Here is a 23,212-nt window from a genome sequence, read left to right on the forward strand (position 1 = left end):
TCAGTTACATAGTTATACCACAGTACATAGGAGCAATGGCAGAGAAACTCCATTTTCCAAATTGGGTCAAGGTGGTAAAGGGCCAGCCCGACATCTGCAAATATGGTTGTCATACATGAAATTATATTCCACAGAAATATGATAGGGTCAGTAACGGGTTTGTAGAGTGTGAGTCTTCATTCTCTAAAGGTACTTATGAACACTATTTACAGTTTTAGAAGGTGTAACCACAAATGACCCAGAATTTTACATTAAATATGCCTTTTTCCAATTTTTAAGGATATTATCCACCACCTCCAACAGTACCAGCTGGTGTGGCTCCCTGTGTTCCTCGCTTTGTGAGGTCCAATAACGTTCCAGAATCTTCCCTCCCACCTGCTTCCGTGCCATATGCCGATCATTACAGTACATTTCCCCCTCGAGATCGACTGAATTCTCCTTACCAACCTCCTCCTCCGCAGCCGTATGGACCAGTTCCTCCTGTCCCTTCTGGAATGTATGCTCCAGTTTATGACAGCAGGCGCATCTGGCGCCCACAGATGTACCCACGAGATGATATTATTAGGAGCAATTCTTTACCTCCCATGGATGTGATGCACTCATCTGTCTATCAGACATCATTACGTGAGAGATACAACTCTTTGGATGGGTATTACTCTGTGGCTTGTCAACCTCCAAATGAACAGAGGACTGTGCCTTTACCAAGGGTAAGTGAGAGCCAGAAAGGGAGTCGTGTCATCTTGATTCTGAAAAGTTGGTAAATAGTTAGCATAGACCTCTTCTGTTTATTTGGGATTACAGCGATCAGGAGATGTGACCTGGACAAAGTTCTTTGTTTTAACCTTAATCAAATGGCCTTGTAGAACAGACCACTCTAATCTGGATTAGGACCAGAGCCCCTCTGCCTCTTTAATTCCCATGCATGTTGCTTGAATTAATTACTTAAGATTTGAGCTGCCATACGTGGGCCAGGTTCTCCTCCAAGTCCTTGTGAAACTCTTCTAGGAATATCAATGGAAGCTTACAGACCCAAGGGAATTTTGGGGTCCAGGTGCATCCCCTGCAGGTATTTACCTTCTGGTTAGAGAATGATAGGATATATAGTCCTATATTTATTATTGCTAGGAGCCTTGTGGTCATTTGAAGACTGGGTATGATGAGCAATTAAGACGGAAGCCGGAGCAATGGGCACAGTACCACACACAGAAGACTCCTCTGGTATCGTCAACCCTTCCTATGGCAACACCATCTCCAACGCCACCTTCTCCTCTCTTCAGTGTAGATTTCAGCACAGAGGTGGGAAGCCAAAGAGCTTATTTATTTTCCCTCCTGTTTCTGTAAGATGCCATTTAATATTTCTAGTAAAGATTTTCTACCTGCCATCTATTGTTCATAACATTCATCTTCTAGCAAAAGGAAAGCAATATATAATAACAAATGCATTCAGTTTGATATTAAGATGATGCTAAATATGATTGCTGAAAAAGAGTCAAGAAGTGAAGTGATTCAATTTACCCCTGACTAAAGGAAATGTAATTTTATGGAACAAGCTTTGTGAACCTCCGGGTTTTTGTATAGGGAAGAACAGTTGTTTTCCATTAAGAAGAATCTTCCCTTTTATACCCCAAACATCATTATAACATGACAAGTAGACTGAATGAAGCTGCAAATGCTTGTCAAGTCCCAGAGAATACATATCCCTTAGAAGTGGCAAGAGGCATTGGTAGAACATTTTGTACATAGATAATGAGTTCTGTAAACAAGAATGGAAACTCAACAAACAGTGTGCTTTTGAAGGAAAAAAAATCTTGTGATATTTATTTTCTGTATATGTAAACTAAATGCGTCTAAGAAACTAGTTTGAGAAGCACTGTGCCAACCACTCTTTGCTGTGGTTTGACAGTTCCACTGATGACATTTGAGGTGTTAGACTGTGCTTATTCAGAAAAGGTCCTGTAAGGTGCTTGAAGTCCCTTACAGGTGCATTCAAGATAGATCAGGATTTAGCCTTTTCATCCAGTTTGGAGGGTTCTAAGTCATACTTCTATCTGCCAATGGCTCATATATTAAAGGAAAATGTATGGCTTCCTCTCAATTTAATTACCGTAGGTATTTGCCTGAAGAAATCTGCCACTAACATAGTGATGCTGGTTTCAGTCTCTGATCTTGGCAGACCAGGCAGTTGTTTGTAGTGGCAAAGCTTGCCCTTCTTTGACAGCTGTCAGCTGAACTGGTTTAAAATTTGACTGAACGGGTTGTTTTCCCTGAGTCAAGTCTTGAATATGGCTAGAACTCCTTGATTGACTTTTGAGATAATTTAATTAAATAGCAGTAAATGTATGTCTTATTTTAATACCAAATTCCCTGTTTTTATTATTCACTGCTTATTTATTCCCTTTTCCGTAGTTCTCAGAGAGTGTCAGTGATTTGAGTGGAACTAAATTTGAGGAAGACCATCTCTCTCACTATTCACCGTGGTCTTGTGGCACTATTGGCTCTTGTATAAATGCTATCGACTCAGAGCCCAAGGATGTGATTGCCAATTCAAATGCCGTGTTAATGGTAGGGGTTTTCTGCATGTTATCTCATTAGTGTAATGATACTTACGTGCTGAAGCGTCTTCTGTTTGGTTAACCAAGCCTTTTATTTTTTAAGTTGATAGCTTCTATTCTTAGTATTTTAAAGTTGTTTGGAATATTGTTTCCCAGTTTTGTAAATAAACAATGTATTTACTTCAGTGACAGAATGTAGTGCCATGACTAAAATTCTCAGATGTCTGACACAACTATTTTCATAACAGATCTCTGTAAATCAAACTCATAGCCAAAATATTTTGAGTAGATGGTCTGTAGACTGATAAGAATTCATTATTTTTAAATGTGTTCTCTCATTATTAGAGTGGGATAAAAATTTTTGACTTCTTAATTTTGTTTGTCTAGAGTTCTTTATAAAAATGTATATATGTACACATACAGCCTTAGAATTTCTGAGGCATCTAAAATAGTCTCAGAATACGTTGCAGTGGCAGGCTTGGCTGGTTGCTACAGGGACATTGTGGCCAGTTCAGAGTCGGTGTTTCCATTGCAGAAGCACATTTCCCGTTTGGCTTAAGTGCAATACTCTGTCCTGTATGAATGACTCACTGGCCTCTTCAGGATTCTAAGATTTGTTACGTAGCCATTGTTTCAGAAAATATTTACTTCTAGGTTAATCCCAAGAGCAATGTACACTCACAAAGAAAAGTTTAATACTGTGGACCGAGGATAATTGGCGTGAACTTAATATTGTCTGCTTTGTACCCACAGAGAAGCTGTATGAACTGTTTTCCTAGACTACACCTCTTACTTGGTTGGAAGGCACGTTCTCCCCTAATAAAGGGTTTAATGCAAACAAATCTGTGAAAATATAATGCAACTTATTTTTTATCACCCAATTTACATGAGAGGAAAAAAAAGCTAACTGAAAGACTTTAGGGAACAAAAAATAGGTAGTGTGAGTCATGGAATACAGCTTATCTTTGGAGGGGGGTAAGAGCTCATGCTTTTTGGATAGTGTGGCAGGTCACCTTTATGTTCTATGAAACAAATGTAACCAAATTAATTCCAAGCCTTCTTTGATACCACCTCCTTCAACTATAGAAAAGGGTACTGAAGGACCATAAAGCATACTGGAACTTTTTCTGCCTGGAAACACGAGCTTGGAAAAGCAAAATTATATCTTCTAGCACTGGGAATAGCTTTCTCATGGTCAGTTTGCCATTAAAGGGCAATAGTTAAATCATGGAGGCCCATCTTGGCTCTCTAGTTGGACAGATTTTCAGCACTGTATTCAGCAACAATAATCAGAAAGTTATCGGCCAGCTGAAGAATCTGGGTAACCTCAAATGAGTCCATGTATCTTCTGTCTTCTAAATATGTAGGATTTGGACAGCGGGGATGTTAAAAGGAGAGTGCATTTATTTGAAACTCAGAGAAGGGCAAAGGAAGAAGATCCTATAATCCCATTTAGCGATGGACCGATCATCTCCAAGTGGGGTGCAATCTCCAGGTCATCCCGCACGGGTTATCACACGACAGATCCTATTCAGGCCACTGCTTCCCAAGGAAGTGCTACTAAGCCCATCAGTGTATCAGGTACAAGTACAGGCTTTGTATGAGAATATAGCAGACTTCATGAGCATTTCATCCTGTCCGTGCTTACTGCAGCAATGAAGATGCAAAGAGCTAAAATACCTGTATATCCCACTTAAAGAATAGAGAAGATAACGGATGGTGTCTTAATTTGTTATAGATTATGTCCCTTATGTCAATGCTGTTGACTCAAGATGGAGTGCCTATGGCTCAGATTCTACTTCATCAGCACGTTATGCGGAACGGTATGGACTTTTTTTGTGTTTTGTTTAAAGCATCTTCTCTAGCTTGCTGTTCCTCAAAATACTGAAGCGGGGGTGAATCTGGAACTATTAATAGACATTCTTAATCTTAAAAGATTTTTTTTTCCTCTCCAGCATAAAGCCTTGGAAAAACTAGGTTAAAACTTGTGTAGTCTTTAATGCTTAATGCAGCTAATAATACTCATTACTAGCAACATATCCCTTGAGAGACTTAGTCAAAGAATTGGAGTCAGGTACTGCCAAGCTGTCATGTCAAAATATGCGCTATTGACTAGTTTCTCACAAGTTTTCTTGCCACATCTCACCCACATGTAAAATAAGGATGTTTGCTTCATATAACACCTTGGGGTACTGTGAGCCCCAGTGAAGATAAAGAACACATTACATTAATCACACAGTTTCTGTCCAGAAAGCTAACATTGATAGACTAATGAAGTTTATGGGGCCTTTTGATTTAGAGAACTTGTTTTTAATTCCTAGCTTTGCCTTCTTTCTCTTGAAAGGGATAGGTTCATAGTTACAGATTTGTCTGGTCACAGAAAGCATTCCAGCACTGGAGATCTACTGAGTATTGAATTACAGCAGGTAAGATCAGATATTATACCGTGTGGGTTTCTCAATTTAAAAAGAAAAGTGATTTAGTAAAGTGATTTTACATAAATTTTCTCAGTGTAGCCACCAGAAAGTAGTACAATTGACAAAATGATCAGTAAGGGTTAAGATGCTAGGACCGCAACATGCAGCGTGATGCATAAGGACTGCTCATATGAGCTGTTCCATTGACACCAGTAAGGCCACTTTTGGAAGAAAGCAGTGGGCCTGATATATGTCAACAAATACAGAACAAAATGAATGCTGTGCATTAAAGGAACACATAATTACGCATCTAGCATGAGAACTGTTCTTTTTGTAAGCTGGTTTGTTTTGCCATTTGACCATATGTGTTTAAGTGTAGTTGTTGGTAACTGATGTATTTCTTTCCGTAGGCCAAAAGTAACTCATTATTACTTCAGAGAGAGGCGAATGCACTAGCCATGCAGCAGAAGTGGAATTCTCTAGATGAAGGCAGTCGTCTTACCTTAAATCTTTTAAGCAAGGAAATTGATTTGAGGAATGGTGAGGTAAAGAAAGGGGTAATTGGGCTGAAACAAATCTTTGAGAGTTCTTTGTATATACACAAGTGCACACGTTTTAACTGAGAGTTAAAACTCTTAGTTTTAACACTTCCAAATATTTATAATGCATTCTGTGCAAGTTAAGTCACTGCTGTTGTTGTACCCAGTTATTTCCCTGAGACCAAGCAGGTGTGCCTGCTATGCTGCTGCTGCAATCATCCATTTACAAAATGGGAAGAATGTGACAATCCATTCTCATGCAATCATTTCTCTTTGTTCTACTTGTGCATGCGATAAACCTAAACATTCTGCCAATGGACTCTACAGAAATTTTACCTCCGTATTCATTTTATCTCTGCTTCAGCACTTTAATGTGATTAGGTTTAGCTTTGTATCCTATGTTGTCTATGCCCAAAGACCAATTTGTGTCTAACTAGCTCTTCTGTATTGTAGAAATGTGTCCTGGAAAGAAATCTTCTGTTTTCACTTTAATACTTGAGTGTTGTGTGAAGCAGGTGAAATGCCAACTTGGTATTTACAGAGCATATTAATTCTTTTTTTAGACCGATTATACTGAAGATTGTGCAGACACAAAGCCTGACCGAGACATTGAATTGGAGCTGTCAGCCCTTGATACTGATGAACCTGATGGGCAAGGTGAACAAATAGAAGTAAGTACAAATGTCTGCGTGTCTAAAGAGCTCACTGGGTCCTTTCATTAGTTATTTAAAAACTTCAAAAATTTCTTTGTGAATTAGTAGATTGTGCTGGAAGCAAAGCCTTTTGGTTTTAGTCTTTGTGGTGATAGCAAACGTTTTCCTTATTTTAACACTAGGGGTCCCATACTTCTCATTCAGATACCTGGTGTGAGTATTACCAAAGTTAAAAAGAGCTCACTGTGTGCTTGGTCATAGCTTTCAGCTTTTTGCTCTATACCTTTTGATAGCATTAGTGATGATGGGGAGTCTGTTCCTTTCCCTCCAGTGTTGAAACTGTAGTTAAAAATATTTTACATATACATTTAAATGTGATCATTTAATTTAAACTTTGTGCTCACCTGATTCTAATAGTAAAGTAATTTAAATTATTATAATTCCGTGTTCTTTTGTTTTCACTATTACTTCATTGTTTTTTCATAATTCTTTGTATCTGCCCCAGTTTGTTGTATGCTATTTCCTGCTTTGCTATGCAGTCATAAAACATTCTGGTGTTCAATCCAGGCATTAGGATCAATTGTCTTTTTTTTTTTTTTTTTTTTAAAGCATCATACACTTAAAGTAAGGTTCTTATCTGGAGCATATTCCACAATACATTCCAATATTGGCTTACAGTACTGGCTACAGCTTTTGTTTGCTCTGCCTGTGGTGTACGATACAGCACTGTCATCTAATTTGTGAATTGCCATTGCATGAATGGAAGGACCTTTATCTTTAGCCTTTCCTCTACCCCTAATTATTGAAACAGCTCTCACTGTCTTTATTGCCTCCTTTGTATCTCATCTGATAAACCATTATTTAGTAACTGATGTTTACGCTACTGCTGTCATTCACTGCATCTTTGAATAATTGGGTTTTATTTTCTCATATAGTAAAATGTGGCAGACATTCCAATAATATGAAATAAAAATATGGAGTTTTATGACGAGACTCCCATCTCCATCAGCTTCATGTAGTGGAGCATAATAGGAAAATTTAAAGCTGGTAGCGACAGTATTGATGGCCATTTCTCCTTTTCTCCTGTAGGAGATTCTGGATATACAGCTAGGTATTAGTTCGCAAGATGATCAGCTGCTCAATGGAACAACTGTAGAGAACGGGCATCCGCTAAAGCAGCACCAGAAAGAATCTATGGAACAGAAGAGACAAAGTTTAGGTGAAGACCTTGTGATTCTGTGAGTGTTAGACAAAACAGCAGTGTCTGCCAGTATTAGACAAACAGCAGCAGCAGAATAGTTGAAGCATGATTGTTTGAGGATGAACTACGTACCTACTCAGACGCGGATTAGACACCTGCATTGTGTACATGGTGAAGTGAGAAGAACCTGTTAAGAAATAGAATTAGGTCACAAACATGAAAGTCACAGGATGGTACCATTGTTTGTATGCATTGTTGTAATCATATATACTGAACCGTGTCACAGCTGTTAAATACCTTTCACATTCAGTAAGCAAAAAAAGCAAAAGTATTTTTGTAGTTGAACAGAAACTAAGAAAAAACTTCAAAAGGATAAATGTCGTACTGTTTGCACAAATCTCCATAGAGGGGTAGTTTTTAAAATACACTATTTTAGGTTTAAATGTTCTGTAGTCTTTAATGTGTAATGCAGCCTTTGAAATTGAGGCAGACTGCATTTAACATCTCGAGCGTACCGTTCCATAGTAAGATGTTTAGCCTGTTGCTAAAAATGAGGTTTTGTCAGTATTTATTTAATGCACACAATTCAGTTCTGAATACTTGTGCATGTACTTGTTTAATATTTGTGTAACTTATTTTTCTCCTCAGGGAGGAGCAGAAAACAATCCTGCCCGTAACTTCTTGCTTCAGTCAGCCGATCACAACATCTGTTAGCGATGCAAGCTGCCTGCCCATCAGCACATCAGTCAGTGTTGGCAGCCTCATTTTGAAAACTGCTCACATTATGTCTGAGGATAAAAATGACTTTTTAAAGCCTGTTGCAAATGGCAGGATGGTTAACAGCTGAAAGGCATTCATCTTTCCAGCTTGTGACCACACCATGGAAGCATTTACACTAGCTTTTTATATATATAATATATATTATATAATGTATATTTTTTTTAAAAAAAATAATATTGGGGTCATGCATTTCCTGTGGACTCTTTGATACTTCAAGCCCCTCTCGCATTAGCATTCTGAAGAAAAAAAAAAAAAACTTACTAGGGTAAGGCGTTCACTTTCCACAAATGAATGGAATTTGGACATTGTTTTACTTAAGCTTAAAGCAGCTTTTTATGAGTTTGTAGCAATCCGGTGCGGTATCTGAGCCATTCTTGTTTAAAATGGCTTCTGTAGAAAACTAACAACTCAGTTATTTAAACTAGCAGGATCCTACAATGATACATCTAGTGAAAGGAAGACTAACTTATTTGTCTCTATTTTGTTTCATGAGAGAAGAACTTGTGTCTTGTTGCAGCTGCTTTTTCTTTAGTTGTGGAACTTTGCATGGAGTATTGTTTCCTGTTTGACAACTGAGAGGTGGAGATTTGAACTTGAGACTTTTACAGGGTTAACACGCCATTAGCTTTGCACTGCTGCATTATTTGCAGGTCTGTGGTGCAGTGCTTTGCTGCAGCTTTTTGTTTCCATTCCCACCCCCATTTTCTGCTTTAGTACTGTAGGTACACATACACAGGCTATTTGTCAAAGTAAAGTTATCAGAAGTAAACCAAGTGCCTAAGTCCTCCAGCTAATGTACTAGGTATTGATGTCCCCAAGTTATTCGTGAAACAATTTTCAACCATTTTGAGAGGTTATGCACTAATAACAGCAATTTGGTTTTATTTTTTCCTCTTTTTATTAATAGTTCTCAACTTGGAGGTTATAGAATCCAGATGACTTGGCAAAAAGTATCAGGTGCTCTTGGCTTTCCTTTGAAAACCCTGTATGTAGTGTTTGCACTGACTAACAAGATGGTATTGCTGTTTTTTGTACTGTTTTGTTTTTAATTTAAACTAAATATTGGGAATTTAAGGCGGTTGTATTACCTTTGTTAAATGTTGTTAATCATAATTTTGTATTCAGGTTTAATTTTTGCTTGTTCAATGGCAACTTATTTTCAAAGACCTTGAAAATACGATAATATAGCATTATCTGACCTTCAGAGTACAGTACTGAAAAGTGTATGAATTTATGCCCTGTTAAGATGTGACTGAGGATCATATTTGACATGTCAACTGAAAATTGGTTTTCATAAATACATACAAAATAGAGCCCTGGGCATATTTTTTAATAAGCTTAAATATCCACTTTTTTTTTTTTAAAAAGAAAGCAGGACTCTCCCTCCTGATGATTACTATCTTCTTGTTTGTCCTCTTACTTTTCTTTGTGACAAGTTTTACATTTTTTTTTTATGTTTTTATTAACTTCTGTGAAGTTGTTTACTCGGAAAATTGTACTGGAATATTTTAAGCCAAGCTGATCTTTCACCAGGTGTACTGCATGTAAGGGCTTTTCCTGCTAGCAAAATGCTTAAAGAGGATCATGTTACTGGTCGTCTGAGTTGTTATTTTACAAAATCACAGCTATGTGGTCGGGTAAGATTTTGATAACTGTTTTGTGCACGCTTCTGGGGGGTGGGGGTTGGCATTTCCCTGAGGGTTACTGATTAGACTAAGTAAATATTGGTGTTTGATATCTCTCCTAATGAACCTGTCCATGAAATAATTATGTTGTAAATATACCTGAAAATCCAAGGGTTAGTTTTGATATTCTGGTGTCAGTATGGAAGATCTTACACAGCTATTTAATACTCAAATGTAAAGGAATGTACGTAGAAAAACAGTCAAGTAGTCTTTTCTTAGTTTCCTTTGGCTGTTGCTGTACCACCTCATGGCTAGGACTAGACTGATGCTTTGTTTCACTTGCAACTTGAAGTGAATGGATACAAGAACCAGACCACCTTTGTCACCTTAACTTATTTCCTATTGATGTTAACTTAGAATGTTAGACATAAATATGATTGTTGTATATTTTATACCAAGACCATTCTGTAAATATGAATTTATATTACTTTTGAAATGCTTCTGAGATACTATTATTTGCTGTACAATGTAATTCCAAAACAGATATGCAAACAAGTATGTCTCTTTCACGGATATTTAAACAGTGAGATCTTCCATGTTGAAGGTGATGTAATTTTTTTAAAAGATTTTTAAATTTTAAATTGCTATTTTGTTACAAAAATAGAGAAAATATAAAGGTTTGAGAAGTCCTTATTTGCCCTCAGGGAAAGAGCCCTCTGTGCACCAGAACTCCACAGAACATCTTCAGCATGATCTGAGGGTGAATATATACTACATAAATTGATTGTGTATTTACCTTAACTTTTTAATTTTAAAATTGCAGTTTTAAAAACTTGGTTGTGCTCTGCTGGAGGGGGATTGGGATAAGCTGCTTACACACATTTGCCTGTTTGTCCAGTGAAATTACATAAGCCTAACATATTCCTGCCAACCATACTGGCGTATTTAAGAGCAAAGGTGTCCATAGACTCTTGTCTGCAGCAGGAGGTCCCATGATATAGCAGTTCTCTAGGATGACCATACACTTCATATGGAAAGTTGGTTCTTAACTGAGGCTAGTTTGGTTTTTTTAGTTGAATTTTGAATATATAGAATGACAGGCAAGAGAATTATTTGGGAGTTCTAACAGCATGCCAGCTTTGTCTTACGGTTTTGACACTGACTGTGTGGTTTTTGCCATGAAACTATGCCCTCCAGTGCCCTGACAAGGAGAAGCTACAGGTGGGAACCTAGTTCTGGCTTTCTTCTTTGGTGAAGCTTCAGCCCTTGACCCTATACAAACAAGTAGGTATTCATTTGTCTAGTTGTAAATCAGGTGCCTTTGGGCTATGGAAGGGCTTATTTTCTGACACTGAGATACAGTGACTGATCTTTGTGTGTTAATAGCAGTGATTCCCATTTAGGTTTTGGCCTAACTTACCTGTGCTGTCAGAAAAAAAGGCCCATAGCAGATCGGGGAAAGAGATTGGCTCTTTTGCTTTGCTTGAACAAGCATTTTGGGTTGTTTTGGTTTGTTGGTTTGGTTGGTTTTTTTGGTTTTGGTTTTGTTTTTTTCTTTTCCCCCACTAGGGGTGCAGCAGGGATTTCACATGCAAGAGATACAGGAAGTATTAGTATCTAAGTTAATTGTGTTGCCTCACTACCTGGATTCATTCCTTGGTTTGCCTCATTTCCCACATAGGTCTTAATAGAGACTAATGCTTGTGCTGGGAGAATGCTTGTGTGAGAAAGTAATTATCTGTACATTCTTAACATATACTTATAGCAGAGTGATTGCCCTGCTACTGATATTTTGTTCCTGTAAACAGGTGACAAGAAATGAATCTTAGTGTTTATGCAGATTTTGCATTGTAGAATGTATACTAGACCCTTCAAAGGAAAGGTTAGACTCTTTGCAAAGCAAACTGGCGCTGGTTCTTGGTAGTCTAGTACAGGGACACTAAAGTTTGACATTTGATTTAGGGAAAAAAAAAAGTTGTACGCAGCTGATTATGTTAAATAAGCTCTTAATTACTCTTTGTAGAAGTCTAATTTGGAAGGTTTTCGTGCTTGGATAACAATTGAAATTTTAATTTATCCTGTACTCAAGAGCTGAATGCTGTTCTTGTATAATAGTGTACTAGGCTGGATGAGGTACAAAATAATGCACAGTGGTCAGAAACAGCTGAGGAAAGAATGTTTAAAATAACTTGATCTAAACTCAGAATAGCTCCAAACATTGTTTCTGTTTGCTTTTTTTAAAGCACAAGTTGTCAAGTTGTACCTGTTGCTGTACATAAACACTGTATGCCAGCAGCTCCTTGATCATATTTGTGAACAGACTTTTAATTGATATTAGACTGTTATTAAAGGAAGGTGCTGAATTTGAGAGTGTAACAAAATGAGAAATGATCAGATTTTAACTAAGTATGTAAAAGTCCATTCTTTTATGTTGTAGTTTGATCCCTTTGTTAGGAAATTCCCTCTCATTGAGGGAACTCTTCTGCAAGCAGAACACAATAAATGTGCTTTTTTTAAAATGACCCAATTTTCCGGTATAAATGAACAGTTGACTTTGGCAGTTAGTCATCACTGTGTATCTCTTTGCTGGCAAGGGAGCACAAGGAAAACAAAAAACTGTCATTGATGAGATGAAACAAATCTGAATAATCAAAATGACCCATGCTCGAACATAATACTACACCCCATTATTTAAGAAGGATGCTTGTGGAAGCTTTTAATCACTCAAGATTTTGCTGTAAAAGCTGAAATAAAACAGAGCCTGGCTGCATCTATTACTGCCAAAAGCCAAGGTCATTTGCACATAGCCCATCAATTTATCCAGAGTAGATCTCAGTTAATCCAAGGCATGGAAATGCATGCATTTTCTTAGCTGGGCAAACAAGTACATTATACAGTAGTTGTGATACAACACACGTGGCTTTTATTTGTACTGCACATACCCACTGTACAGCCACCCAGAAGTATTGTGGTTAGCTTGCAGCATCTGCTGTCCGCATTTATACTGTTTACTGCGTATTCTTTTCCCTGGAAGTTTTAAAGAAAATTTTTTTTTCTTGTTGCATTGATTACATTTTATAAATTTGCTTAGCTGGAAAGTTTGGGAAAAGAGGCCTGTTTGTCAATTGTACAACCGATTGTGAAGCTCTAGTGTGAATATTTTTACGTCTGTATTAGACATTTTCTTTGCAAATCTATTGTTCGATTGAAATGTAAATGAAATAAAAGATGGTGTACACCCATCATGTATAAAGCAGGCACCATCGCTACGATGGATTTAATGCTCATTTTTATGGCGCATTCTCAGCTTCTATTTAAAACTATAATTTAAAAAAAAAAAATCTGTAAAATGAAATGGGGATATATGGGGGAGTAAATTCTATTCCGTTTATTTCGGTTTTGAGTTCCCAATGGTAATGTTTCCCTTCGTGTTAGAAGTAGGGGGGCCCCGGCGGGGCGGTGCCGTGTGTGTTTGCTGTAGCACTGAAGTGAAGAGGTTTTTAGCTTTGGCTGGTCACGGAGTAGAGCATCCTGGTTTTTCAGTGTTTGAGAGACTCGATGGAAGAAGTTTGCAGTATTGACATGTATTTGCATGCACGAATAAAAATTATTTGTCCACCTTAATCGTCTCTCGGCCTTCAAACGCTGGGGGGGGGGGGGGGGGGGGGGGAGCGGCTCTCTCCTCCCTTCCCGCCGTGCCGCCGCCTCCTTCCCGCCGTGCCCCGCGCCGGCGAGAGGCGGCCCCGGAAGGCGGCGGAGAGCGGGTGAGGCGGTGGGGACGGGGTCGCGGTCGGGGACGGCGGCGGGGCCTCCCCCGGGCGGGCCTGAGGGCTGCGGGCAGCGCGGCCGGGGGGGGCCGCGGGAAGGGCGGCGGGGCGGGGGTGGCTCGGCCGCGCTGAGGGGGCGGCCGGGGACGGAGCAGCTCGGAGCTCTCCTGCTGAAACCGAACTGGCTTTGTTTTCTGCCTTCGCGCCGCCCGGCTCGGCCCCGGGCTGAGGGTCCGGTGCGGTGTTGGCACGGCCGGGGTACAGCCCTGTGTCCCGCCGAACGCGGGGTGCCTCTTCCGTGTCTCTCCGCGGTGCTCCGGGTGTAATCCCAGTCATCCCAGTAACCCTGGGCCATCTGGCACCTCCCCGATCATCTGCTTAATCTGCTTTTAACTCTCGCAGAACCTGCTAGCGATTGGCAGAAAAATTAAAAGCCCTGCTTTACCCGTGCGTCGCCCGGGGTGTCTTTGTCAAATACACATCAATAGGGCTGACTGGTAGCGTCCTGCGGAATTGTGAGCCCAAGTTAATTGATTTGCTTTAAATCGCCTTTTTAACATTTTTTTAAATGATGTTTTGTGGGTATTTAAACGTTGTTTGTGCATCACAGGTCCACAGCCACATATCTGACTTTAGTAGCACTCCTTTCTACACCCTTTGCCCCTCACCCAGGAAAAAAGAGTAATTCTCGGTCGTTCTACATCTCCGTCAGCAGCTTTTATAGAGGATTGTGGTGGAAGGAGTCAGCAGAGAAAGAGAGCCCCGAACTCTTAAGGTGCTCCATGGTTCTTCAGCTTTCCATCACTTGGAAGCGTCTGATCTTTCTGTTCTGATGTGGGAGCCGTACAGAGCCTGTAGATGCTGAGCTTCAGAGGGTGGATTCTGCTTTTGGTAGTTTCTATTTAGCAGAAGCTATTTGGGGTTAAAATGTTTAACTCTGGAAAAGTGCAGATTTTTAGCACAGTTGCAGTCACTTTATCAGTGTGTCAGCCTCTAATTTCGGTGTTGTTCATACAAACAGGATGCTGTTGACTTCTGTGAAGGTGACCGATGTGGTCAGTGGACAGGTGAAAAGACGACGGACACAAAGATTTTTCTTTTGATGTGTTCTTTCTTAGCCTGGAAGTGATGGTCATGAAACTGTAGCACTGACTGCCCTAAGCATTTGTATGTTGTGTCTCAATACCTAGGAAGTCTGTTTTCTGTGTTTGAGAGCAGCCTTTTTTATTAAATGGCAAACATGGTTACATTTTCTTTAAACTTTTTTCATGTATGTATTACATTAATTAAATATGTCAGATTTCTGCAGAAGTTTTTTTTGAGATTGTCTTCGACAATTTGAATTAATCTAATCTGAAACGTCTTCTTCCAGGGTCTGATATAAGCCTGTCTCTGAAGGACTGGAAAGGAACAAAGGTCAGAACATTTTCAATCGATTAATTACATTGATTGTTTTTCACTTCAAATCATTGTTCACATAATGCAAGTAGTACTGGAAGTTGAACTTTCACTAACTGGGAAATCAGCCTCATGGAGCTGTCTGAGTGAGGCTCATGAGAGTCCTGAATCACAGTTAGGAAATTCATTCTCCATGAATGGGAACACACATAAAGCGTTTCTGCACTCGTGAGCCTCAAAGCAGTTCTGTTCGTTAAGTGAGTTTGAAATTGTGACTAAGAATTAATTCACGTGACTGACTGCACTGTGGGCTGTTTGATAGCGGGCTCTAAGCTGTTCGTATGTGGCTAAACTGTTCTGAGGAAGTAAAGGACTATCATGCATTTAAAGTGGTATCTGGTGCTGCATATTTAACTAAGAGATATATTCTTTATTTTGTTAATTTATTTTTTAGATCATAATGACTACTTTGGATGATAAACTGCTTGGTGAGAAGCTCCAGTACTATTACAGCAGTAGCGAGGGTGAGGATGAAGACAGTGAGAAAGAGGATAAAGAAGGGGAGAGCACCATTCCTGAAAGCGTTGGGGAAGTAGAGCTTAGCAGCGATGGCAGTGCAGTCAACACAGGTATCCTCATATCACAGTAATTGTTTTGTAAATGCCTTGTTTACTGGAAGATTCAGGTGTTTTTCTAAAATTCATTTTTCGAAATGAAAGTCCTGTTTTTATGCATACTTGAGTCAGAGATCGATCATTTCCTGTCTATAACCTTATTTTTAATAGCTGGTTCTTTATTTCCGTGTTTGTCTCCTCCTCTGAGAGACTTCAGCATTATATCCAAAGCAGTTAGGCTTTGCATACAGAGCTGATTTGTACAATTTGGTTGATAACGCGCACATTTCTTTCCTGTAAGCCGCACAGTTGTTAACCGCTAACAGGTAGGTGCCGAATGAGTACGTGAGGAGTAGACAGAAAGCAGCCAAGCTTTCCCAAAATAGCATTGTCCTCTGCCACCATCAGAGACCGAGTCTGTGGATCGCTGGTGTGATCCAGAGGGCGATTCTTATGTTCTTATGAAAGATTGGCCCCCTGTGTTTTACGGTTTCTCCAAGAATGATGAAAAACCTTCTTCCTGCATGTGTTCACATCTTTAGCCTGAAGGGAGAATGGAAGAATTACAGAACTAAACTGGCAGACTGAGAGAGGACCTGAAAAATTAACTCTGCCGGGCCTCAGCAGCAAGGTAGCAGCAAGGCGCAGTCTGTAAGAATTAGCACTATTGTACATCACAGAACGTACTTCTATACGAGAGCGTTGCCAAACTTAATTACGCTTTCCTATCGTTATTCTTGTTCTTATGAAAAGCCATGCTAACAATAGGGGAATTCTTGAGGGCTGGTGGTTCTATTTCAAGAGCACAGATACTAATCTTTAGAATAATCTTTGGCATAATTATGAGAGTAGCCTACTTAGACAAACTTGAGTCTTAGAAGGAAAATATAGATACAAGCTCAAGGACATGTAAATGGCAAATTACTTCTTTCATTTCAACATTTTACACAGTATACAAAAAGTTGATGACAGGGCCGCTATTTTACTGCTGACTTACAAATTATTACTTGAATTTTGAATGATAGGTGTAATTTTATTAGCCGTTTACACAAAATGCCCACATATTTAATTTCAGGTCCCAAAGGAGTCATTAATGACTGGAGAAGATTTAAACAACTGGAAACAGAACAGCGGCAGGAGCAGCGCAGAGAAATGGAACGACTCATAAAAAAGTTATCTATGACGTGTAGATCTCACTTAGATGAAGAGACCGATAAGCAGAAGCAGAAAGAGCTTCAGGAAAAAATCAATGGAAAGGTAGCACGGCACGAAGGAATTAAAATGCCACTCAACTGTTTAATATTTTCAGGTTCATCCTTTGTATAGATGAAGCAGATAGGAACCCTTGTTCTATCATTAGATGCAAATCGTTTCTCCCTAGTAAATAGGAACACAGCGGCAGTGTCAGAGGTGTGTTGGAACAGTACTTGCCAGGTGTTGTCAAGTTTAATTATTTTGCATTTTAGTGGTATTCCAGGAGCATTGTGTTTGCCTGTGTTAAGAAATAAGCAATTTAGTGGCTGTACCAAAGAAGTCCAAATCCTCTTCCCAGATTTCCCCTTATTTGTTTATCAAAGAAGTCAACTTCAGGGGATTAACATGAAGAGTTGTACAGCAAACCTACGAGTACTGCCTCCCATGCCTAAAACAAGAGTTAGGAGTTCTTATTAATTTCGTATTTAGTAAGTCGATGTTGAGAATTTAGCTTTGACTTTGAGCTCCAAAGACAGGTGCTGTTGGAAGCAGTGAATGGTTTCAATGAGCTGGTCTGTATAACGAGCTCTTAGAGTTCTGGTCAGAGAAGTTAAATGAGCAGAGAGTGTTTCTTGCTGTCCTATACCTTGAGTGATGCAAATATGTTTAACAAAGCAAATGGACAGATATGAAATACATAAAATCCTACTAATTTTAGTTCTACAGACAAGGTAGTGGATTTGGTTGCCACTAAAAGTTAACTGAGAAACTAAATGAAAAAGCTGATGAAGAAGCAGCTAGGCTTAGGTCGGGCACGGTGTCCCTGTCAGTGCTCATAGCGTCGTGAAAGCACCCAGCCACCATTAACCTGAACTGAAGTGAGAGCATGGAGCAGCCACTTGTGTTATTAGTGCAGCTTGTGGAAACCGGAATACCCAAGGCTGAAATCGCTGTTCCCACTGGGCATGGTTTCTAATTATGTCAAAATGGAGTACAGTGCAGAGGGTGCTTGAGCCTTCATGGGTTGCACTTTGCTGTTATTAAAGATGAGTGACCCACATTAATCCTCTTGATTTAAATTCTCGTTACATAAGTGACCCATATGGTGATGCAGATCTTTTTCTCTTTTACCTGTATCCCTGTATGTGTTTTTTAGATGTCGTTACAAGAATATAACATGATTCACAACGATGAAGATGATGAGGAATTTTTACAGCGATACAGGAAGCAGCGAATGGAGGAGATGAGACAGCAGTTGTACAGCGGGCAGCAATTTAAACAGGTTTTTGAGATTACGAGTGGAGAAGCGTTTTTGGACACAGTTGATAAAGAGCATAAGAGCACACTGATCATGATCCATATTTATGAAGATGATATCCCTGGCACCGAATCGCTGAACGGCTGTATGATCTGCCTGGCTGCTGAATATCCAACAGTTAAATTTTGCAGAGTAAAGAGTTCGCTCATTGGTGCTAGCACTCGCTTTACTAATAATGCTCTGCCAGCTTTGCTGATCTATAAGGCAGGTGAGCTCATCGGCAATTTTGTGCGAATCACTGACCAGCTTGGAGAAGATTTCTTTGCTGTAGACCTGGAGGCTTTTCTGCAGGAATGTGGTTTGCTTCCAGAAAAAGACCTAGTGCTCCTGACTTCTATACATAATCCATCTGCATGTTACAGTGAAGACAGCGATCTGGAAATAGACTGAACCACTTCTGCCCAGGGGCCAGTAGGTGTAGTTGTACAGTGTTCTTATGCTAGGGTTTGTTCCCCTTCTTCCTTAGTGTGGGTATGTATTCTTCCCCTTCATGCACTTTGACTTTTGCTCGTTAAAAACTTGTTAAGATAAGGAATTCCTAACGTTTTCTTAAATTAATTCAATAAAATACACACTGAAACAATCTTGCTTTTATGCAATTCACATGTATTTAACTAAACATGAAGTTCTAACACAATTCAGTAAGTTTAGGAAATTGTGAATTGTCATCTCTGTTCTCCAAATCACTTAGATTATGTTTTTTTAACCATTTTGTTCTCAGATCAGCTGTGTGTGGTCAATCTCCTTACAGCTTTCCTGAAATGGTGTATGTGAATACCAGTTGGCTCAAGGTGTGGGCACCTACTCGCTAAGACAAGAGTTGAGACTGCAAATAAAGAAGTTTTTAAGCGTTCAGGTCTCTTCTTAACCTGGAGCTGAACTGCTGTCAGTTATCAGTGCAGGGTCCCATCTTCCGTTCCCCAGTTTGCAGTCTCCTTCCTGGAAGTACCTTCTTGTTCTAACTCTTGGCATTAGAGTTTTGTTCTTTTCCCACTCACAAATAACAGCAGCCCCTGACTTCATCCTGAAAATCACACTTCAGATGGAGAGGGTTCTTCTTTCTTTAACCTTGCCTGAGACTTAAATGAGAAAATCTTCCTTCAGTTACAGCTCTTAATAACATTCTTGGGTTTTAGAACACCCACCCTTAGAGTATGTAGTAGTGACTTAATCAGACAATTATCTCTGCCTCTTCAGAAGGATATAAAGAGCTCCCATGTGTGCTGAATAGCATCACGGAGAATTTTGTTGGCAAAATGTGGTATTAGGACTTGGAATAACCTCAGAATTTCATCTCTCTCTCAAAATACTAAATCAGTGCTAAAGTTCATTTCTGTCTGCCTTCGTATTATCTGCCTCAGCCAGGTCATCAGGTATGCTTTGAATATTAATAACCCCTGGCCCTGACAGATGATGGGATGGCTTTGTGGGAAAGCAGCCTTGAGCCAGGAGACCAGGTCACCAATACAGGTGTTCAGTAGCAGGCCTGTCTTTTCACAGCTGATTCCCTTCTCTGAAGCTCAGTGTCCAGTTTCTGCACAGAGTGTTCAGCAGGATCAGAAACGTTGCCACTGGCCTGGCTTTCCTCTGCCAGCAGCTCTCTGGGAGCATGTTTTTTGTACCATGCGTCAGTGGAGGTCACTAACAAAGGAACCTTGTGGGGTGGGGGTGGAACCTTTGTGGAGACCGCAATTTCTCCCTCTGTAAGAAATAACAAAGGCCGCCTCAAAAGCATCACTGCAGCTGTTTCAGTTGCCCAGTGACACTGATCTTAAAGTTCTCACCTTCCCCAAAACCCCAGGGTGACTCCCGCTTCTAGACACAGAATAAAAGCCATCCCGCACTGGCTGAGCCCATTTGTGTCTCTGTGAACATTACTGCTACTGAATGCAGAGGCTGCATATTGCACTCCCCTCCTGCACCACCTTTGTCATCACCGTTTGCCAGTGATCACGTTTTCATTAAGGTGTCTATTTATTTTGATTGTCTCTGCTTCCTTCATAAATCAGATCATAATACGGGGAAGTAATTATCAGGGTTTCTATCACATTGAAGTTCACCCAGCCTCCCGCAAGCCTGGTGCTTGTAGCCGTGCGGTTACCTGGGTAGCGTGAGAAGCCGTTAGCGATTTCTAGCGACTGCAAGCACGAAAACCTCGGACGACGCCGAGCGAGGTGAAGGCTTCGCTGGGCAGATCATGGTGTGGCCGAATTGCTCCGACAGCGTACCTAGCGCAGCGAGCGCTTTGCGTGTCGTGCTCTGTATTTACTTACTACTGAATCATCTTGCACGCACTTAATTTGATATTACAACATGTTTGCTTTCTCATGCATTGCTTATTTTGCTGGTTGTTTTTTAATTTTGAGGGAAGTAGACTATCATTACCGAAATATATGACCCAACGTAATGCCATGTTTAATGATTAAATTTAATTGTAAGTTTTATGTCAGGCACTTTGGAACACCAGGAAGAAATGCAAATGTCTCTGTGTAAGTGCTAGGTTCTTAATAAGAATGGATTTTAGGATAGAAAAAGAATAATTTGTAATCGTATCTATTCAAACTGTGCTTTAAAAAGTATAAGCAGAAAAATAAATAATTTCTAATTAAAAATTACTGAATTGGCACAAACTGTCGTTTTAGGGAAACTGGCAGAAATCCAGATTTTAAAGTGTGGTAAGAGATTATTTCTTTTCATCTCAGAATTGCAGAAAAAAACCCATGGAAGTTTTGTGAAATTAAATCATTGAGCATGGATATCAGCACTTTTAAGGGAAAAAAAAATCAAAGCAGCTGTCATTTATAGTCAGGATGAAATTCCGGGAAGTCTGTTGTGCAGACAGGGTGCGTATTAGCATCGTAATAAAACCTGGCTTGGAGAGGGGGTCGGGGTGAGCTGACTGCTTGAGTTGCTTTGAAGTTTTATTTTTATAAAGTGCTTTTTCTTTTTTTGCGCCCCTACGGCAGCAAAACTGTAACAGGATCAAACCCTCTCCTGCTGCTCTCTGTCGGACGGCCTGCAGCAAGGTGACTCCTGGTGATTAATCTCCAGTGCTCAGCTAGATGATAGATAGTTTACAGTGCCAATAGCAAAAAGGAAAAGGAAAAAGGTCTGAATCCAATTAATCACCGATCTGGAAAAATAGAAGCAGCACAAGGGAGAGAGGGGTAGAGAGCAGATGAGCTACATATAATGCTGCTGCTTGTTCTCGGCACAGACAGCCCAAACGTGAGAAGGAAGGGGAGGCTGGCGGTGGTGGGCACTGCTGGTGACGCTTTTGTCCAGTCGTGAAGCTAAATCCTTCCAAACTGACCAACCGGTAATTGTGTGCCCAAAAAACCCCGGCATTCTTAATATGCATTAGACAATACAACAAAATAATTTAGTAAAGGTTAGTTACTAATTTGTGAGTGTCTGTCCCTTATCCATTCCATACAAATAAGAAGTACAATTCATACCAACGCTGCACGTGTAAATGTTCTGGTCAAAGTGTTCAATTCTGTTTAATTTCTCTTGTGTTAGATGTGGTCCTGACCTGCAGATTAAGGATCAGGTTGTATTTATAGACTCATACGGGGACTAAAGTAAAAATGAAATTGCACAAACGCCCACGTAAAATAAAACTGGTTTCAAACATTGAACTTGGCAGCGAGAGCGTCAGGTTTTCGGTTTGATCCGGGTGCCTCTCCTTCCCCCAGAGCCATTGTACTCCGTCACCGTCAGAACTTACTTAAATTGGCACATTCCTACTAAATGCTTGGGATTTGAATAAAAGTATGCTTTTTAATTTTGTCGGAGATGTTTCATCTGTCTTTTCTGGCACAGCAGCCTCCCGCGTGCGTAATAATATTCTTGGCAGAAACCCGAGAGATTGCGATAGTGATTTTTGGTACTGTGCAGGGCTCTAGTGCAGCGGGCGGCAGAAATTAGTCAACTGTGATGGCTGAAGGGGTTGTGCACTCAAATATTTTGAAACTAGACATTATCTTGGCTTGGCCAAGCATTCTTCGTGCTGCTAGACACCAGCTGAAGTTAGGAAGGAGTTGGCTTGCCCAGCCGTTGAGCCACAGCTCCCGTGCTCCTCCCGAGGGGGTTCTGTTTGCTGGACAGGCAGCGCAGGCAGCCCCTGCCTGCAGGCAGCAAACTGGGGGAAGGAGCGTCCAGGGGCAGCACCGGGCTCCGGACCCGGGCCGGCACCAGCCTCTGCGTTTATGTCCCTTGACGTCTCTCGGTTGCTTCTTCCCCCGCCTCCCCTCACCAGCGATTCTGCTTTTTTTCGTGCATCCGATGAACTCGGCCTGGTACACAAACATCGCTCGTGAAAAGCCAAGGGAGTCTGGAGCCCCGGTGCAAAGTGACCGGAGTCACCCTGTCTCATACCGGCAGAGCTGTGCAGGCATTCTTTGCGTTTTAACATTTTTCAGATGCAATTCTGCCAGCATCTAAAAGCTATAAATAAAAGCAAACTTTCCTAAATCTGTTAGTTTCAACAGGACACGAGGGCTCAGAAAGCAAGTCCTGGAAAATAAGGTTGGTATTTATCACCTGTAAATGTTTTGAGATGTTTACACCAGTTGTGTATCTAAAATATGACTGTAAGTTAACGTGTGGTTAAGATCTAATGAACAAGGCTTCCTCCTGCTGAGATGTTATGTGCCCTCTCTTTGCTGTCCTTTCCTTGTCCCATTTTCTATCTGCTTCTCAAGAGCAGGGCAAATGTGTAGGCACGGCCCAGGTGGATTTGGCTCTTCCTGCAGGTAGCGGCGCTCTGATGGGCCGGTTTTGTGCATCGCCTTGGCTGTGCAGCCTGGTCTGGTTGATGTGATACACCCTTCAGATCAAGAAGGCACATGTATCAAGTCTAAGTCATCTCTGTGTCTGGTTTTCATCTTCAAGAAGTACTATAAATAGGAGTTGAAAAAAACATTTGTCAGGTAGGTTGTTTTGCCTCTGGGAAATGCTTTGTTTTGGAAAAGCAGCCTGCTGGAAAGAGGGCAGCCAGAACCAACTGTTTTTACAGGAGGGCATACTTCTGCATTGGAAGAGAGGAGTGTAAAATCACCTGAGCTTGTTCAGATTTAATGACGTTCCAGTACAAACAGCAGAATTTGGCCACAGAATGGAAATGCCCAAGGAAACGCAGATGGCTGCTCA

The 23,212-nt window shown here is 40.4% G+C and overlaps 2 protein-coding genes across 5 annotated transcripts in view; both read left to right on the top strand.

Moving 5' to 3' along the window:
* RC3H2 (ring finger and CCCH-type domains 2) overlaps window positions 1-13,391 on the top strand; it is a 30,724-nt gene extending 17,333 nt beyond the window's left edge. For 2 of the 3 annotated variants that reach the window (XM_064469083.1, XM_064469084.1), the window contains exons 12-21: window positions 280-707; window positions 1,126-1,296; window positions 2,407-2,562; window positions 3,920-4,133; window positions 4,291-4,375; window positions 4,897-4,978; window positions 5,380-5,514; window positions 6,072-6,179; window positions 7,251-7,399; window positions 8,011-13,391. In XM_064469083.1, coding sequence (XP_064325153.1) covers window positions 280-707; window positions 1,126-1,296; window positions 2,407-2,562; window positions 3,920-4,133; window positions 4,291-4,375; window positions 4,897-4,978; window positions 5,380-5,514; window positions 6,072-6,179; window positions 7,251-7,399; window positions 8,011-8,209 — 1,727 coding nt within the window. In that variant the 3' untranslated portion in view covers window positions 8,210-13,391. The remainder of the gene's footprint in view (window positions 1-279; window positions 708-1,125; window positions 1,297-2,406; window positions 2,563-3,919; window positions 4,134-4,290; window positions 4,376-4,896; window positions 4,979-5,379; window positions 5,515-6,071; window positions 6,180-7,250; window positions 7,400-8,010) is intronic. The other variant, XM_064469085.1, reaches the window with a different exon arrangement.
* An 81-nt stretch (window positions 13,392-13,472) lies between these two features.
* Window positions 13,473-21,852, top strand: PDCL (phosducin like). Of its 2 annotated transcripts, XM_064468595.1 has the most exons (6): window positions 13,517-13,531; window positions 14,145-14,309; window positions 14,907-14,950; window positions 15,387-15,561; window positions 16,622-16,803; window positions 17,897-21,852. In XM_064468595.1, the coding sequence occupies exons 4-6, from the start codon at window positions 15,393-15,395 to the stop codon at window positions 18,446-18,448; spliced, it is 903 nt and encodes a 300-aa protein (XP_064324665.1). In that variant the 5' UTR covers window positions 13,517-13,531; window positions 14,145-14,309; window positions 14,907-14,950; window positions 15,387-15,392; the 3' UTR covers window positions 18,449-21,852. The 2 variants fall into 2 exon arrangements, with proteins under 2 accessions (XP_064324664.1, XP_064324665.1); XM_064468594.1 differs by lacking the exon at window positions 14,145-14,309 and having other exon boundaries at window positions 13,473-13,531.
* Window positions 21,853-23,212: the final 1,360 nt, after the last annotated feature.

This window comes from Phalacrocorax carbo, chromosome 18 (genome assembly GCF_963921805.1).
Source record: "Phalacrocorax carbo chromosome 18, bPhaCar2.1, whole genome shotgun sequence".
NCBI lineage: Eukaryota > Metazoa > Chordata > Aves > Suliformes > Phalacrocoracidae > Phalacrocorax > Phalacrocorax carbo.

Excerpts from the sequence above, each read along its gene's own strand:
- PDCL (XM_064468594.1), top strand. The coding sequence starts at position 15,393 with ATGACTACTTTGGATGATAAACTGCTTGGTGAGAAGCTCCAGTACTAT. Across the intron at positions 15,562-16,621 it reads TGGCAGTGCAGTCAACACAG|GTCCCAAAGGAGTCATTAAT; the intron begins GTATCCTCATAT and ends ATTTAATTTCAG. Across the intron at positions 16,804-17,896 it reads AGGAAAAAATCAATGGAAAG|ATGTCGTTACAAGAATATAA; the intron begins GTAGCACGGCAC and ends TGTGTTTTTTAG.